Source organism: Mastigoproctus giganteus, chromosome 3 (genome assembly GCF_048544385.1).
Source record: "Mastigoproctus giganteus isolate SK-2022 chromosome 3, ASM4854438v1, whole genome shotgun sequence".
Classification (NCBI taxonomy): domain Eukaryota; kingdom Metazoa; phylum Arthropoda; class Arachnida; order Uropygi; family Thelyphonidae; genus Mastigoproctus; species Mastigoproctus giganteus.
Window position 1 is genome coordinate 188165418 of NC_143577.1, and position 20416 is coordinate 188185833.

At 36.6% G+C, this 20416-nt stretch overlaps 1 protein-coding gene across 1 annotated transcript; it reads left to right on the forward strand.

Moving 5' to 3' along the window:
- The first annotated feature begins 2878 nt into the window (after nt 1-2878).
- Nucleotides 2879-13973, forward strand: LOC150088478 (cytochrome P450 18a1-like). The gene is made up of 8 exons (XM_090370173.1): nt 2879-3129; nt 3789-3916; nt 6174-6280; nt 6602-6897; nt 7056-7171; nt 11469-11724; nt 12404-12591; nt 13795-13973. The coding sequence occupies exons 1-8, from the start codon at nt 2879-2881 to the stop codon at nt 13971-13973; spliced, it is 1521 nt and encodes a 506-aa protein (XP_090226299.1).
- Nucleotides 13974-20416: the final 6443 nt, after the last annotated feature.

The window sequence follows — 20416 nt, forward strand, 5'->3', positions numbered from 1 at the left end:
GCGATTGTAAAATTCATTTTAAGATGAAAACTAGTTTGATAATAATAATGTGAAATTAAAAAACTCCAGCTTTCTAAATATTTGTTTTGCTCGAAAGAAATATAATTGTCAAATTTCAGGGCTGTGGGGATATATGTACTTACCTTTCATACTAATACTTGTGTATCTGTTGAAATACACTTTAATCCCACACAGCTTAATGATTCAAACAACGAGAATATGTATCGATAATAATAATAATAATAATCTTTAAAAAGATATGAAAATAAAGCATCAAATTACACAAAAATGAATCTTACCATATAAAAGTAAATACTGACCTTAAATACTTTAATTCATATGCCCCTATAAGTTATATTAATAATCTCTACGCTAATATTTTCTTTCGATTCGGTGTGTGTGAAGCGCTAAAGCAACTAAGGCTGTGAGGCATCAGTACATCGTGTGTACTACTACGTGTATACTTCTATCAGATTTATGGAAGTAAAACACCAGTTTCCAAACAAAAAAAAAAAAAACATGCAGCCGTTGCCTGAGAACGACTAACTCTGCAACGTTGCGAAAAACCCAAAACATATTCGAATCATTGGTGGGATTCGAAAACGCAGCCGTTTTTCGCTCGGTTTGGAAGAACAGTTATTATGTAATTACTATCCTACTCGCGACAGTAGTTTCTTTGACCTGAGAGGTCCCTCAGGGCTCTTCTCTCGGCCCTATCTTATTTAATAATACATACGAGAGAGAGAGAGAGAGAGAGAGAGAGAGAGAGAGAGAGAGAGAGAGAGAGAGAGAGAGAGAGGCTCAAGCTAACAGATTGATAGTTGTAAGCATAAAGAGAGACAGAATTCCACATTTTTCAGAGAGGGACAGTACCTTTTCGCAGTTATACCGAGGAAATACTTCATCTAGGTGAAGTAGAGTAGTCTTGGAGCAAAGTAGGGTTCTAGTCCTCTTAATGGATGACATCATCCTCATCCATCAAGGACAGGTAGTGTAGAATTTTGTTCAGCATGAGGATATTTTCAGGATTGAGTGACCCACGAGATGTCCTGCATCACATTGAGAATTGCGCACTTGGAAGAAAATATCGTGCTTGAACCACATCTCTGAACTTTGAGTTACCATCTGCTTTTCGATGTACTGGAGTCGACTTCAACATGAACAGTTTCATTCACAGCATGAGAACTCATTGTGAATGATGCCTGTCAGATATTCAATCTCCTGTGTTGTCTGCTCATTTTCAGATATGAATTAATTAGTTCAGATATTTCAGAAATATCATGCTTTACCATAAATCAGTACACATCACTTTTCTGTCATTATAATTGTTGAAGAGGGCTGCACAGTGAATTTTAAACAGCATCCTCCTCACACTGAATGGAAAAGGTCTGGTTTCGAATCCCTATGATGCGAGGAACTTTTAGGGACTTTTTTCATTCCATGGGACATACATTCATTGGCTAAAATTACAAACGTTTTATTCAATATCTATTAGGACCATCTTTTTCACGAATTAAAGCCAGTACGCATCGTTGAATGGATTTCAATGGAATACGATGAAGTCTACCTTAAGATTTACCAGATTTTCTAGCTCAAGATTTTACCAGATTTTCAATCTCAAGGTTTTACCAGATTTTCAATCTCAAGATTTTCTTATTCATCTGTTGTTTTCTGATCGGTAAAGAACTGCTGTTTCTAACGTATCCCAGACATTCCCAATTAGTTTCATAGCTAGAGAATTAGGCGGCCAGAGTAGATAATGGATATTTTGGGAACGTTGCTTGAACCAGTCATATACATTTTTTGCACTGGAAAGTTTCGTTGTCATCTACAAAGGATCCATTGCAATCCGGGTAAAAATGAAGAATTGTAGGGTGAAGTCGGTTCGATGTCACAGAAATATATTTATTGGCGATAATACGACTTTCTGTCATGAGCGGGCCCAGCTCCATACCCAAAACAATGATACACCTCCAGACGTTTGAGTGGTGGACACGAGACAGTATTGGATACATGGTTTCCAGAGATTCATGCCACACTTTCCCGTATCATATGAACAAGTGTAAATCAAGAACTGTCAGTTCACATGATCATTTTCCATTGTTTCACTGTCCAATCTTGTTGTTGGTGGCACTACTATAATCGAATCCTTAGGCACACGAAATTCGTATAAGTACGCGACAATCAAATCCCAGATTCTTCAACTTGAGCTTCTTAATTTGGTTGGAAATGGGTCTTTCTTTCTCTTCTGAATTGAATTTTTCAGTAATTTCCTGTACATTAGGGTTTTCTTGGGGGATTTATATCCCCAATAAAAAGCACATCATTTACCATGGCAGTAGGCATTTTACTGGACTCAATTTTAATGGTAATTTATAAAACAATACCATTTTGAAACTAGAAAGTTTCAACATCAAACTCAACTTGCAAGTGCCACTTTTATATACCACAGATTCCACTGAATCGAGGATATCGGTTTTTTCTCTCCAATTAGTTGCGTGGCTGCACATAAGCATAATAAAATTAGTCTGATGTTTAAATCAGGAATATGTAAACGAGTGCTCACTTTTTTAATCATAATTGTTCGAAAACAACCAATTTTGTAAACATAAATAAAAATTCTCCTTCTTAAAGCTATCACTATGGATAATGTCGTTATCTTCTACATATACATTCATATTCGCGATATTGATATCAAGCAGAAATCATTAGCTACAGTTTTGATGCATCAAATGAAAATCATTTATTTCTAATGGTTTCGAGTTCAATGAACTCTTACTGAACGCTAAGGTCCAGGTTTTCAGGTTAATTTTATTATTAGCCGCACTCCTCGTCGTTCTTATCATTATCAGTGGGGTGGTGAGTGAACGAATGAGACATGCGCAGTAAGACGCGTTTTAGAGATGCCAATATGGAGTCACTGTTCAAGTTTGTAGAACTCTACTTGGGAGAGATTGCTGCAAGTCTTCTAGCGATTATTTCTCTTTATGTGATCTCTACGTATACTAATAAAAGAAGACTTCCACCTGGTCCAATTGGTCTTCCGATTTTTGGATATCTTCCATTTATTGGCAAAGATGCCCATGTAGATTTTATGAAACTGGCAGCTAAGTATGGAAACGTTTTTGGGTAAGTCTAGGCGTTAGACTATTAAGGTAATTTGGCCAACTTACAGTATGATGTAATTTGATAAATAAATAAATATATTTATGACGTTTATAAATAAATATATATATAGAATTTCAAAGCCATTAATTAGAATTTAATGGCGCCCTCAAGTAGCACCAAGTTCCGAGTTGTGTGAAAAAATCACGAAGGTAGAGGCGTAAACCACGAACAGTACGGGACCAATAATATGAATCAATAACAATACAAATAGACTGCCCATTATGCCACTTCTCGACAGAAGACCACAAGGCCAATTAAAAAAAAGGTAAATTTCAGCCATTATCAACCAACTACAGGATGGAAGCCTCCTCAACAATTCATGTTGAGGAGGAAAAAATAATGGTCATGGAATCACTGCATTTCGAAATGCCTAATCGCATTTATAGCCGAACATTGGATTTCAACACCGAAGAACCTCGTGATTTCAAACCTTGGTGATCCTGTTGAAAGTTAAAGAAATGTGCTACAATGAAAGTTTTTAGTATTTCAATAAGACTTCTCTAAATTATGAGAAAATTATATTTTTTAGAGTCCATTTTGGCATAATTAATGATAGTAGTATAGTATAAATTTCACTTATTTTTTAAATGAATTTTTGTTTTATTTTTGTCTTTTTTTAGCTTGCATATCGGAAGTCGGTATGTCGTAGTTCTAAATGATTTCAAAAGCGCTAAACAGGCTTTTACAAAACCGGAATTGTTGAACAGACCACTTCCATTAATCTTTCATCCATTTCCAGGACGGAAGAGTAAGTAAGAAATTACTTACTCAGTTTCAATTATTTTTAAAGTGTTATATACGATATAATCATAAATGAAACTTAACCATTTATAAATTATTCTTTTGAGAATACCATCTAGTATGATACCATTGTAAAGGTAATAATGTAGATGTTAAAACACTGTGATAGCGATTTCGACGATGATCACAGTGAGGCAGCCAGGACCACGTGCAGGTTTCCCTTTCTCGAGGCCTTAAAATTTAAGGAAAGCATCTCTCTCTTGCACTGTGCCAGAATAAAAAGTTTAAGAAATAGAGTGGAGACCGCTGAGCAATAGGGGATGTGATGTTGCTACGTTCTTCAAAGAGGCGATTGGCAATCCAATCAACACTAAATCCAGCGATACATTGAATTTCGAAGCGCTACGCATCGCACTGCTCAGAAACGCATTCACAATAGATATCTGCTTAATGTATGTCCCCACACCTGATCCCCAATAATGATATATATATCTTTATTGCAGGCAGTGATTGGTTACATGATTGCCTGATGCAATAATACCCACAACAGCGACAATGCTAGGGGTTTAACATTAAATAACTTATACAGGAAAAATTACTTAAAACATGTATTAGGACATAAAACATGTAATTACATATTTTACATATAAAATTAATATTAACATGTGAAATGAAGACACATGAAAGGACGATGACAGTCACTCGGTTGAAGGCGAAAGCTTGTCCCTGATGATGCGTATTCTGTACGGTTTGTCCTCTATGAACTTTTTGTAGTCCACATCCATCTCCTGGACATTGTGCAGCATCTCCATGGGCAGGAATCTATCCCCTATTCTGAGCCTCCACGCCACAGCCTGCAGAGAGGGGAGGGCTCTTAAGGGTTTTGGTGGGATCCTCCAATTGCACATCTGCCAGAAATTTGGCGTATTGACTTCACCCGCTATCATTTTAATTGTCAGAAGCAAGCGGAGGGCAAATATCCGTTTGGAGACTTTTCTGTAATTTAGAAGTTGGGTGATATCTGAAGTACGTATAAGTGGTGGCAGTTTATGCTTGAAGAGGACCCACCGAATAAGCCAGTACTCATCAGATGCGATGGATTTTAGCGTGGTTTTCGTTGCCGACGCCCAGATTTCTGACCCGTAGGTGATAACTGGCTGCAGAAACCGGTATATGTATTGGAGCGTGTACTCAGGCTCGAGGTAGCCAATTGGACTATAAACCACTTGCGCCCCTTAGCTTATCATATGGTCATCGAGGATTTCAACCTCACACCGCAGCAGACGATTTACAAGAAGATTCTTCTTGACCATTTGAAGTCAACAAACATACAGCTTATAAATCACCTCCGTACTAGAGGATAACCACTGAGACGCAATATGAATCGTATTACCAACCTATTTGTGCAACATTCATTATATCTCCTCGCGGTCTACTTGTCCCATAAAACGTTAAACTTCCCTCATCATCAGCCACAACTTCTTTAACAGCCAAAAATGCTTGCAAGCTGCCACCCTTACACCTTGGCCTGTCTTTGAAAAGTGTGACGTCTTGTTTACCAAAACACTACTAATAAGCTGAGTCAACACCATTGCACATTATGCCTTCTCAAAAGTGATCAGGAACTTGTCTCACTCCACAGCTTGATGAAATCTAGAAGTACATATGGCTTTCCTATTTAAGCAGAGCTGTACGAGATTTGGAAAAGTATTCAACAGGTTTCGGACAGTATATCTTACTCAAGAGCACGAAAGCAATTTAACAAGGAGAAATGAAGAGCTAGAGTAGATCACTAGATTCAATATGACCGCGCGACAGCGAAACCATCTTATATGTTGGCATCCAGTGATTGCCAACTTCTCGGTCACTTGGTGAGGTAAGGTCTGCGCTGGCGGTAGAATGGGTTTTGTTGTCACAGAATCTTATAGAAGCTCTTATATCGAGCATGGTTCACCGCTGTCAGGTCTGTTTAGCTGTTGGATTATATGCGGATTGGTGTCATGTGACCATATTTTAGAGCATCTTGTACCACTTCTTTAATGTGACCTTTTTGTAAATTGTTATGCAACAGCGATAAATATCCGTTATTCTTGTCCGAAGTTTCTCGCTGTCTTCTCCTTCCATCGTTATTGGATGGCATGGATATCATGGACAGTTGGAACATTAGGATTCTGTACATTGTACTCATCTAGTTGCAATAAAGATTTTTTCTCTCTCTTGCTTTCATTCTGAATTAAAATGGTTTCTACGTTTTCTATTTATAGGCTTCGTTTCGGCAAATGGATATGAATGGCAAGAGCAGAGACGTTTTGCCTTACATGTACTGAGGGATTTAGGTTTCGGAAAAGGGAGAATGGAAGAAAACATAAAGGTATTCAAATATTATAATTAGACCAGAGATTATACCCACAGTATTGTATGCCAAGTAAGACAGAACAACAACTAAACCAATAACTAGAGAAACAAATAATTTTTTTGTTTTTGTTTTTTGTCTTCTCATACTGCAGATATAAACATTAATTTGCATATTACAACTACATGTTAGCAACATGTGGCAGGTAATGCTTTGCAGCCACCGATGTTTGTTTATTTTTTTTCATTATTATTATTTTTCTACTTATTATTTAATATAAATTTATATATTATATATATATATATATATATATTAATCTAAATATTATTCATCTTACAGGAGGAATTGTGGGAATTCATCAAAGAACTTGAAGAATACAATGGTTGCCCTTGCTATCTAGAGGAACATATCCTTTCTAGTACGTCGAATAATATCACCTCTATGGTGTTCGGACAAAGATTTGAACACGGTGACCCCAAAAGAAAGTTTCTGAACGATATGTTAAATGCATCAAATCAGCATTTAAAAACCTTTGATACGATTACTTATTTTCTTTGGATGAAGCCTTTCATACAATTTCTGTTGAGGTTTTCTGCATTTGGAAAAAGGCTGTTGCAACTTGAGAATTTTATCAGGTATTATAAATATATTTTGTTTATAATATATGAAATAAACATTACATAGAGAGCCGCTAAAAATATATTTTCTTCTGTTGGATTAATAAAGTTTATGTTTTGTGTTTTATGCCAAATTTATCAGTTAATAAAACATAACTTTCTTTGAATTGTTGCAGAAAAGAAGCTGAACCGCATCACAATAATTTAGATACTGAAAATATTCGTGACTACATAGAAGGATTTCTGATTGAAATGGAAAAGAGGAAAAACGATCCAAATAATACATTTACTGGTAATTATCTTCTTAATTTTGAAAGGGACTGATTGTTTCGTTGCTCATAACACTGCTCAACAGGGTTCTGCTAACATGCGTGAAAGTAAGCATGTCAGGTTAATTTGTATGTGCTAATTACGAATATGACAGTAAAAAGTTTCTATCATGAAGCAATTTTTTAGAAAAATGCACAAACAATTAAAAAAAACGTAAAATTGCTTCAAAATCAAGGATATCGTCTAACATCACACTTTGTACCTTTCCCGGTCGAATGTATTGTAACAAAAGAGACATATCTGTGTTTATTGGTATAATAATACCTCCGTTTAGTTTTGTGGCCCTGAGGAGTGGCCGCTCTGAGTTATATTGCTGTAATCCTTATTATGCGGTAGCACATTTGGACACTACTATGTTTCCGGTGGCCAGAAGCCTCTGTGAAAGGCAACTTGTTTACAAGCTGTCTTTATCCCTTAAATGTACATTTTTATGGGTTAATTTAAATTTGTAAGATCTATTAGTAGGTCGCGGTGTTTTAAAGTTCCGTTTTGGTCTTGTGAAAACACCTGAAATGGTGCGAAAATGTCGAGCGTGCATTAATTCGCCAAACAGTATTTGCTATGGTTGTGGACAATTTATAGTGAAGCTACAACGTCGATCAATCACAAACAAAGTGAAACACGCTTATTATATTTATTTTGGTTGCCACATGAGGGATCAGGATCAAAGGTGGATGCCGCATAAGGTGCTTTGTAAATCTGACTGAATAGGTGAAGGGGAAGAATTCTAAAATGCCTTTTGCTCTTCCGATGATCTGGCGAGAACCGATACGTTACCTCGAAGATTGTTATTTTTGTCTCACAAATTCTAAGGGGTTTGTAAACAAAAATAGAGTATACCTCAACCTTTCGTCCGCAATAAGACCAGTGCCACACACAAGAGAACTCCTTATTCCTATTTCTCCACCTAATTGTGAAGAAATCACAAATTGTGGAAGAAGAGCAAGAGTCACTAGAGCCCATAACTGTCCTCTCAACGTCTGCCAATCCTAGTCACACCTCTGAAAATGACAAACCCGACACTTCATTCAGCAAAGTGAATTTATGGATTTTGTTTGGAGATGTGGGGGGGGGGTTTAATATGTTGTGTTTATATATATTATTTTATATATTAATTTCCCTATTAAAACAACTCCCCTTCTTTTCCCACTTGCGCATCTGACTATTCAACTTCACAGAAGACTTCAGGTTTTGGGGGGGAAACCTCTAGATGTATATTATTCCCTTCGGATGGGCTTGTGTCCAGTACAACAAATAATTTCACAAATGTTTACACAAAAAACAAGTTTATTATGCATATTTACAGTTAAATCATAACAAATCTCATTGAGAATAGAATTTCACTGTTTCAACACCAAGGTACTTCCAACATATCCAGTCTCTTCCTATCTGACAGGCTCCTTTACAGACTTGACCCTTTTTTTTATCTCACCTTTCTCCTTACGCATACACAGGTTAAATAGTTACCCTCTTTATATGCTCACCTTTCTCCTTACGCATACACAGGTTAAATAGTTACCCTCTTTATATGCTCACCTTATTTCTGCTCCTATTACAACACAATCAAATCATACCTCATAGGTGTCAATAACATTTTTTATCATTAAAGTTAAACATATCATTGATCATATTACTTTTATGTATCATCATAACTACCAATTTATTCTTTAATTCCCTATTCCTCTATCTTATATATTTCTTTAACCATTGTCAGTTACAGAACTTGATCACCAAAATACAATGTCACATTCAAACACACCTTTAAGTGTTGGCAATATACATAAATTTTATGTCCACACATTTAATATTTCTATTTTTACTACAATTCCTTCCGTTCACTTTCTCATCTACATTACTATCCTCCTTATTCCAAATTACTGCCTAAACCAACCATAATTGCCTTAGAGTAGATTTTACTCCTATTTTGGTTCACCCATCTAATCTTATCTTTATCATTAAATTCCCCAATATCGTATTACAGTCCTTTCACTAGTATTTAACTTACAGTATTTTCAAAATAACTTTCTCTTATCATTGAATTCCCCAAATATCACACTACAGTCCTTTCTCTAGCAGTTAACTTACAGTATTCTCAAATTAACTTTCACTTACTTAATTTCTGTGATCCGGTGTCTTCATAAGGGCCTTCTATCCTATCCTTATCCAGAGCTGCTATCTTCTGCTATCCAGGGCAACATCTTACAGCTTCCAGGGCAACATCTTACAGCTTCCAGGGCAACATCTTACAGCTTCCAGGGCAACATCTTACAGCTTCCAGGGCTACATCTTACAGCTTCCAGGGCTACATCTTACAGCTTCCAGGGCAACATCTTACAGCTTCCAGATCATCATCATATGGCGTTCGCAACTGCTACTCCGCTTTCAGGATCTGCTATTTTTCCTGTCAGGACGGCTACCTTCTATTCCAGTTCAGCTCCTAATTTCTCACTCACTACATTACTGATAACCCCACTTCGACTTTTTTCGTCGGCTATTTCTTCATCATCTTTCAAGCCACTCTACCCGACTCACTCTTTCACTAGCACCGCTCAAAATATTCTCCCCTCTCCTTCTCTTCCCTTTTCCACTCTCTCTTTTTTTGTGTCCGGATCCATCCACAATTTTCTCCCCGGAGTTTTCTACGTCTTCCCAGTGTTTTCTTCCAATCACTCTTTCTTTTCCATTTTCTTTTCTTTTCATTTGTTGGAAGGCCTAATTCAGCCTGCCCCATAGTACTAGCACGTGATTCTCTATACCCCTTTCTTTACAACCTGTTGACATGTGTTCTTTGATGTCGGCCGAATACTTCAAAACAACTCTTTCTGTCTCATAACAGCTTGTCTCTATAGCACTCAAAAAAAAAAAAAAAAACCACAAATTGTGACACTGGAGACATAGCGTCTATTTTTAGAAATTAGTGTGTGTTGTTCAGAATACGTTTCCGGTGTGTGACCCCTCATAAACCTTAAGTTGTTTTTGTAGCGCCGGACCCCCTACTGGGTTTGTCATAGTATTCTCTATCAGTTCCCTGTCTTAACGGAAGTAAAGCTAATGGCTCTGTTTTCGTTCCTACTACCTTTTAATTTTTATACCTCTTTCCAGAATAATTCTTATTTCTGAAACTGCATATATTACCCATTTATCCTATTAATGGCAAGAATCAAAGGAAAACTAACTTTCAAAGTCTTAATAAAAAATATTTTATTTTTGTAAGATTTTCAAATCTTACAGAGATTTAAATCTTTCAAAGCAACAGGCTGAGCTATTAGGATCTAGGTTGCAACAATGGAATTTGCTGGTAAAAACCACGAGGATTTCTGTGTTTAGAAACCGAAATGAAAAGTTTGTAGGTTCTTATCAAATGGAAGGTTCTCTTGATGTCTGCAAAAATGTGAACGGATTGATGGATGAACTAGGGTTTGAACACAATCCTGAAGAATGAAGATTATTCATCGATTCTTCTAAACTCAGTTTAAAGGTAGTTTTGCTACACAATGGTAATATCAAACCATCTGTCCCGGTGGCTCATGCAGTGGCTATGAAAGAAACCTATAATAGGATGTCATTGCTGTTAAAAGCCTTAAACTATAAGAAATATTGTTGGAAAACTGTGGTGATTTAAAAGTAATCGCTTTGTTGCTTAGAGTACAGGGTAGTTTTACTAAGTATTGTGTTTATGGGCTAGTTGCGCAGAAGAAAATCATAATATTGTGAAGGAATGGCCCATCAGAGAAGAATACATTCCCGGGAAACTCAACATCCCACCTTTGCACATTAATTTGGTTCTCATTAAAAATTTTGTAAAGTTCTGTTGAAAAATAGTGAATGTTTCCAGTACTTAAAAAGCTAGTGTCCAAAATTTAGTGATGCAAAGTTGAAGGAGGGTATATTCGTAGGCCCACAAATTAGATGGCTTTTAAAGGATGAGATCTTGGACACCAAACTTAACGCCACTGAATTAGCTGCGTGGAAAACCTTCAGAGCTGTTATTAGCGAGCTTTTAGGGAATAAAAAAGTGAAGAGATAATAAGAGTTGATAGAAGAATTATTGCATAACTATCAAAAGTTAGGATGTCGAATGTCTCTGAAGATACACTTCCTACATTCGCACCTGGACTTCTGTCCGGACAACTTGGGATCTGTCAGTGACTGGTATTTTTATGCTAGCTTCTGATGTATTATTATTATCAGTAGTAGAAGCAGTGCCGTTCGTATTTAAAATACACGTTACTAAATTGAAATTATGATTTCTATTCTAGAAATGATGCTCTTTGGGAATGTGCAAGTTCTCTTTGCTGCAGGTAGCAAAACAAGCAGCACATCGATTCTGTGGACTCTTTTAGTAATGGCTGCATATCCAGAGGTCCAGCGTATGGTCCAGGAGGAAATCGATTCCACAATAGGAAGGGAAAAGATGCCGTCATGGGAAGATCGACTGAAGCTTCCTTATACTTATTCAACGCTATTGGAAGTATCAAGATGGAGAACTGTTTTTCCATTGAACCTTGTTAGAACGTAGGTAGGCTTTTAGTACTTGGATACTATAATGCAGTTCAGAATAAAGCAGGTATAACTATAGATATTTTAACTTCTAAATGCTTTCCATAATGGCTATGATACAAATATTCCAAAATGTAAATTAATCTCTCTATTTTAATTTAATCGATGTTATTTTTTTTAATTAATTTAATATTTAATCAAATGCGCTCATCAATGGATATGTTATATTGGCTTCTTATATAATTTGACATTTTTAATGGCCGCTTGTGGCTACCAATCTATGCACTCTGTTTTGAATACCCTCTGAAAGTTCTGTCTGTATTTTTAGGTCTGTCCTCCAGACCTAGTATAATATTAATAGGTCTGGAGTATAATATTACTAGAGACTATATTCCTAACATTACTGTTTATTTTTAGTGTGACCATCAGATACCTTGTTATCCAGTAAATTTTCCCTCAAATCGTTATAACTGTATGCACGTGTGTGTAAGGCATATATTTCTTATTTGCCACTCTCGCTATAGGCTAACCAACTGTTATATCAGAGATTGAGTTATTCCCAAGATCTAACCGTGCACGAAAAATTTCTGAATAACGCAGTAGCTTTGAATCGAAAGTGCTACATTTGTACCATAATTCATTCAAATATTTCACTTAAAATATTTCTGGAATTTAATAATTATTATTTGTTTAGTTCTTCAGAGGACATAACCATCGAAGGCTACAACATTCCGAGGGGAACAGTTGTTATCGCAAATCTATGGGCCATTCATCACGATCCAAATAACTGGATAAATCCAGAAGAATTTATACCAGACAGATTTCTTACTCCTGATCGCAAATCACTAAAAAAGCCAGAGTACCTAATACCATTTTCCATGGGTAAGTATACTCCCATCTTCGTAGCCTCCCATGGAGTTGGGAGGCTCCGAAGGCAAAGAATTTTTAATTCTAAGAGCAAAATTATGTTATAGACTCTTAATGTTACTTCTGGAGTTTTTTGTTATAATTGAATCTGTGTATTCACCATAGGTTTACCCCCTGTATATCCAAGGGGTACAATGATATTATGCGGCCTCAACAGCCGCGTGGTTTGGAGTGGGAGTGCAGTAGCACACGCTCTTTCAGTAGGCTGGGTTTCAAGTCTCTGACTGCTAAATACGATCGATCTGCCAAACCGCACTGCAACAGCATGGCAGATTACGGTCCATTTCCGTCAACGTGAATCGTTGAGGAGGCTTCCATCATGCAGTGGGTGATAATGGCTGCAATTTATTTTTTTCTTTTTTTTTAATGATATTATGTTTCATTATTGATATCCTTAAAATTTGTTTATGTGAAGTAAGCTCAGGTTATTACAATAATTCTAGCGATTTGTTCCAGAATTTGGTGTCAGTAGATTTTATCATAATCGATCTTTTTAGATCCGTCATTCATACCTGCTTTATCTGATATTCTTCTTCTTCCAATCTTATGCTAACCTTCGACTACCTTTGTTGAAGAAGCGTTGCTGCTGTTGTCGGAACCAGAATTATAAAGCTTTCTCTTGAGCAAAAGCAGAGGAACACCAACAGGGAGAAAAAGTCGATGAACCATATTCGATACAGTCCAGAATTAGATATTGGACCTAGCCCACTGACTAGTTTGATTGGCCAACCTCCATTTTAGAAGAAAATTTATTACAGATTTGATACACAATCATTGTCATTACCATAAGTTCTCTGCCACACGCAGATCCATGATACCCGGAACTCAATTACATCTCTCCCTTCAGTTAACCTCTTAACTATCTCCTTCCGTCAGTCCATGTGGACCCAATTTTTCTCTTGTTTCTTTTCTGCTTTCATCACATTTCGATTTTTTTCCAGCTCTCAGCAATACGCCTAAATTTCTAATCTTATCCTCCCAGTGTACGCCTACATACCGCATAATTTGTATACAATATATTTAATATCAGTTTTCATGACTAAATTCACTTGTTAAATGGATTTATTGCGTCGAGCAATTCATATTCGCAGTTCTTTAATTATATTTTAAGTGGCTATTTGATCGTACATCTTCTGCTTTTCTTTTCTACACTTTTAGGAAAACGGTCCTGTCCTGGAGAGAAAATGGCAAACGTTGAGATTTTCCTATATTTCGCGACAATTTTTCAACGTTTTGATGTTAGGTTACCAGAGGACGCATTCGTTGACTTAGATGGAAGGAATGCAGCAATTTTTCTTCCGAAGCGACAGAAGATACGTCTCATGAAAAGAGCATGAGTCTATGAAAAGTGCAGAAAATAATCAAATTATAAACCCATCCAGATAAATATAAAATAATTTGAAATGCTTTGTTTCTGTATTACTTTTAATAAACACGCTTTATTTAAAAAACATCAGTTTTCTTTGAATAAACAGCTTAATTTTTATAAGAAGAAAAGTATGTTAATCATTTATTTTATTTTTATTTTATTTTATTTTAATTTCGTCCCAGTAAATTATGAGCTAATTCTACCATAAAGATCCATTAAATGAGCGAGTTAACTGTCAATTTCCTTTTAAGGCCTTTTTGCTTATGAATTGTACAAAACGCCTAACATCTGTTATTAATATAGAACAGTAATTTTAAACTACGCTTTGGATTTTCGCAGACATTTCATTTCATTTTAAATTAACTTAAAATATATTCGCCACCTGGGCTATCACCTCTAAGCAAATTATACTCATTGGTTTGTAGCAAGTTAGTTCTTTTCCTCAAAGTTTTCTTGGATGTTAGTTGGTTTCCACTATCAAAATAAAATAAAATTACAAATACACAAAGGTCCATAGGACAACTGAAACGAAACAAAACAATTTAAAGAGATTAATATGCAAGCTTGGCTTTTTAGCTTCTTAGTGGGGGTAGGCTATCGCACCCAACACCACGAAAAAACAGGTCCCTATTTTCTTAAACGAGCTCTTTTCTCAAATACATCTTGATTATACTGACAATAAAGACAACACTATCTTTGTCTTCAGATAATCATCGCAAAGAACGAGGGCCCCGTTCCAACTGAGCACGGAGATCCGTTTGTAACGGACAATAGATCATGACTTCGAGAACCTGTGTCTGGCTCTACACAAGCGATTCTGAACTTGCTAAACTCTCATGGTAAAGCATGGACATCAGGTCTTCTCCATTCACGACAAAACAGGCGCGACAACCCAAACCGTAACCAAGGCCTATGTATTCGGCCAGAGTAAGAATGGAGAGCAGGAAAGCAAACGTCTGTCTTTCCTTCTCAGCATTAGTTCACTAATTCTGCTAAAAGGTATTTAACTCATCACTCATGTGCCTCAGCTCGGATATCAAATTGAGATTTTTGGCCGCCGCTGAACTGAGCTCTGGATGCCTCCCCTGAAAGGCTTCCCGAAAATCTCTTGTTTGAGGACATATATCAAGCAAGGCCTTACCACGAGCAGCTCTCAGGAAGCTTTCCAGCAATGACATCGAATGATTCCGTAGCGACGGTGTTACGAGCTTGCAAAATACCCGAAGGGGCGAATCTTTGAGCAGATGTGGTTGTTGTTGGCTTTTAGGAGTATCGGCGATTAAGGCCATGTTACTCCGTGCATATTGTCTGTAAATTCCGTACGTTCTGAAGTTGATTTTCTGGTTGCTAGACGATAAATCTGAATTTCTGGGAGAAAAAATTAAGCAACCTCCGTCTGAGGCCTCTAAAGAAACTGTTGTGAAAACCTGGGTCCGAATCCTGCCAATGATGATACAAATTTTTATAGGTTTTTTTTCTTCACAACGTGACTGAATTAGTCGGTCTCAGGCGAAAGTTGCGTGCTTTTTTCTCCTTGAAATTGCAGTTTTTTCGTCCAGCAAGCAAATACAATGACAGTTAATCTTATGATGGTAAGTCACCAAAAAGCAATTCGTTTGTTGATGTGTATTATGTCCTTAAATAGCATGTGATTTCTGGTCGATTTGCCTGTCTTTGTTGACGAAAAACCACAATTTCTGAGTCGAACGTTTCCACGCTTGATGCCAATCCAGCCGCAGAATTATTGGTTCTTATAGAGTTTTCTAGACGCGTTAGAAACTGAGGTCGTATTGCGCGGTATGTAATCTGACTGGAAATTCGAGTATTCTGTCGTCCATTTGTTGTGCAAAAATCATTGTACGCTCGCTTGAGACCTACTAACTCAGCTATGTTGTGAAAACAGAAACACGAAATTACCTCGAGTCATTAACAGGATTCAAACTGGTGCGGGGAGGATGGTGATTATATCAACTGTCCACGAGGGCCCACTCAATAAAAAAAAAATACGTAAAAGTTCCTCGCATCATTCGGATTCGAACCCGGACCATTTCCACTCAGTGTGAGGAGAACGGTGGTTATAATCGCTGTTCTACTAACTTAGACAAACACAATGAGAGAAAAATACTGTGTACGAACTAAGAGTAAAGAATGACATTTCTGAAATATGCAAATTAGTTAATCGAAATGAAAGAGGAGTCCGTGGAAATGCCATGGGTTATCACCGCAAAAAAAAAAAAAAAAAAAAAAAATTCAGACCTCAGCTCTCTGTCTGTAAGATCAATCATATTTTTTTGTTTTATAGAAGGAACTCTTTTTATATAATACATGCACATAAGAAAACACTCCTCAAAATTTTCTCCCAAAATTAAGGACATGTGTTGAACTCTAGGGAACAGACAAATTAGCTGTGTCACTGCTTTATGACGGAGGCGAAAATCGCTAGTTTTAGTGAAAAAATAATCATGCATTTCACTCCTGAGACCATACTTTTCTTATGATGTAGTTAACGTTAAGTTGTTATCACTGTATATCAAATGCATCCTCTTAAAAAGCACACTTAATTTACTGATAATATACACAGACCAACATGGACATAGTTTCCGATGCTCCTAAACCCCAATAACACCACCTAGATACACAGTTACTAGATGATATGCTAGATTACTAGAAGAGACCGATATTGCTGAAGTATTCCATTGACTTCTTCGAAGAGTGCTCAGTTGTGCTGCGAGTTGTTGAAACAGAATTAACGAATGCATCACATAACCTAATATTATTAATACACCAGATTCTTATACAAACAGAACAGGGCACCTATGCCTTCAAGCCAACCTATCTGGCTTGAAGAACAAGCTACTAAACTAGGCGTTAATGAACACAACACTACCAAGCTGCTGTGGCGAATTGCTTTAGATTTCCTAATATCAGTGTACCAAGAATTTGAAAAGCATTAAAGAATTGTTTCAAGATGCTGAAGATGCCAGGTTCTAGAAGATAAGTACACTATTGAAGAAGTCCATGAGCTTCTAAAGAAAACCGTGTTCAATGTGTTTACTGGGCTTGGTCATGGACTTTAATGGGGCTTTCCATTCTTTGCCGTAAGAGAGTATCCTCCACAGGATCAGAGGAGTTTCTGTTTCTGGGCCAAGATTATTACTATCAGAGGCTATTATATATTATATATTATATAGACGAGTATGAAGATTATTACTATCAAGGTTATAGTGAGAACAGCATAAGCTGAAGAATGGCGTGACTTGAAACGTGGCAGTCCTTAGGAGTCGATTCTAGGAGCAGGCCTTTGGATTATTGGGATGAGTTTGTTATCGTGGAAGAAGAAAAATCATAGATTATGCGGATAATATTATTCCTTCTTTGGGGAAATTTCATGATGGAGCTTGAAACCAAGGGGCCCGCCTGTCTCATTCGTTTAATATCCAGGTATTCGCTGCATAAGATTCAGATTTCTGCGCAGAAAGCTGTTTCTCTTCCGCTGAAGAGGCTGATTCTCTTCAGCATCTCAGTATGGCGAGGCCATCCGTTTGCCGTTCTCGGGGCTCGACTTTGAGGCACTTTAAGCAGACCATGAACCTACCTGTCTGCTAGAGAAGCAACTGGGCTTTATAGCCATTGTGAATATCTAAAATATTGTCCAAGATTTCATCCTTTAAAAGACATCTAATTTGTGGGCCTACGAATATACCCTCCTACAACTTTGCATCACTAATTTTTGGAAACTTGCTTTTTAAGTACTGGAAACCTTCACTATTTTTGCACAGAGCTTTTACAAAATTTTTAATGAGAGCCAACTTAATGTGCAAAGGTGGAAAGAGTACCATTTAAGGTTTCACTAAAGGCGTGCATTTGATGTTGAGTTTCCAGGGGAACGTATTCTTCTCTGATGGGCCATTTCTTCACAATATTATGATGTTCTTCTGCGCGACTATCCCATAAACACAATACTTAGTAAAACCACCCTATAGTCTAAGCAACAAAGCGATTAATTTTAAATTACCACAGTTTTCCAACAATATTTCTTATAATTTAAGGCATTTAATAGCAATGACATCGTATTATAGGTTTCTTTCATAGCCACTGAATGGCTCATCGGGACAGACGGTTTGATATTATCATTGTGCAGCAAAACTACCTTTAACCTGAGTTTAAAAGAATCGATGAATAATCTTCATTCTTCAGGATTGTGTTCAAATCCTAGTTCATCCATCAATCCGTTCACATCTTTGCAGACATCAAGAGAATCTTCCATTTGATAATAACCCACAAACGTTTCATTTCGGTTTCTAAAGACAGAATTCCTTGTGGTTTTTGCCAGCAAATTGCATTGTTGCAACTTAGATCCTAATAGCTCAGCCTGTTGCTTTGAAAGATTTAAAACTCTAACCAAATCATTAAATTCACTTTGCTGAATGAAGTGCGGGGTTTGTCATTTTCAGGGGTGTAACTAGGATCGGCAGACATTGAGGAGACAGGTATGGGCTCTAGTGACTCTTGCTCTTCTTCAGGAATTGTGATTTCTTCACAATTAGGTGGAGAAATAGGAATAGGGAGTTCCCGTGTGGCACTGGTCTCATTGCGAACTGAAGGTTGAGGTATTTTATGAGGTTGAAGGTTGAGGTATACTCTATTTTTTTACAAACCCCTTAGTAGTTGTGAGGCAAAAATAACAATCTTCGAGGTGACGTGTTGGTTCTCGACAGATCATCGGAAGAGTAAAAGGCATTTTTGAATTCTTCCCCTTCACCTATTCAGTCAGATTTACAAAGCACCTTATGGGGGCATCGAACATTGATCCTGATCACTCATGTGGCAATAAAAGTAAATATAATAAGCTTGTTTCAGCTTGTCTGTGATTGATCGACGTTGTAGCTTCACTATAAATTGTCCACAAACATAACAAAAACCTATTGGCGAATTAATGCACGCATGAAATTTTCGCACCATTTCACGAGTTTTCACAAGACCAAAACGAACTTTAAAATCACCTACAAATAGATTTTACAAATTGAAACTAACCCAAAAAAATGTTTGGGTTAGTTTCAATTTGTACACTTAAGGGATAAAGACAGCTTGTAAACAAGTTGCCTTTCACAGAGGCTCCTGGCCACCGGAAATATAGTAGTGTCCAAATGTGCTACTGCATAATAAGGATTACAGCAATATAACTCAGGGCGACCTCTCCTCAAGACCACAAAACTAAAAATAAGTATTATTTTACCATTAAACACAGATATGTCTTTTTTGTTACAATTCGATCGGGAAAGGTACAGAGTGTGATGTTAGACGATATCGATGATTTTGAAGCAATTTTACGTTTTTTCAAATTGCTTCAAAATAGAAACTGTTTTGAAACAAAATAGAAAAAAATTGCTTCATGTTAGAAACTTTTTACTGTCATATTCGTAATCAGCACATACAAATTAACCTGAAATGCTTACTTTCACCCATGTTACCAAAACCTTGTTGAGCAATGAAACAATCAGTCCCTTTCAAAATTAAGACGTTAATTACTAGTAAATGTATTATTTCGGTTGTTTTTCCTCTTTTCCATTTCAATCAGAAATCCTTCTATGTAGTCACGAATATTTTCAGCATCTAAATTATTCTGATGCGGTTCAGCTTCTTTTCTGCAGCAATTTAAAGTAAATTATGTTTTATTAACTGACAAATTTGGCATAAAACTGTACCAAAAACTTGATTAATCCAACAGAAAAAAATTTATTTTTAGCGGCTGATCTATGCAATGTTTATTTCATATATTATAAACAAAATATATTTATAATACTTGATAAAATTCTCACGATTCAACAGTCTGTTTCCAAATGCAGAAAACCTCAACAGAAATTGTATGAAAGGTTTCATCCAATGGAAATAAGTAATCGTATCAAAGGTTTTAAAATGTTGATTTGATACATTTAACATATCGTTCAGAAACTTTCTTTCGGGATCGCCGTGTTCAAATCTTTGTCAGAACACCATAGAGGTGATATTATTCGACGCACTAGAAAGAATATATTCCTTTCGGATATTTCAGAAATATCATGCTTTACCATAAATCAATATATTGTACATCACTTTTGTGTCATTATAATTGTTCAAGAGGGTTGCACAGTGAATTCTAAACAGCATCCTCCTCTCACTGAGTGGAAAAGTTCCGAGTTCGAATCCCCATTATGCGAGAAACTGTTTTGGGCTTTTTTCGTTCCATGGCACATACATTCATTGGCTAAAATTACAAAAGTTTTATTCAATATCTATTAGGACAATCTTTTTCACGAATTAAAGCCAGTACGCATCGTTGAATGGATTTCGATGGAATACGAAGGAGACTACCTTAAGATTTTACTAGATTTTCTAGCTCAAGATTTTACCAGATTTTCAATCTCAAGGTTT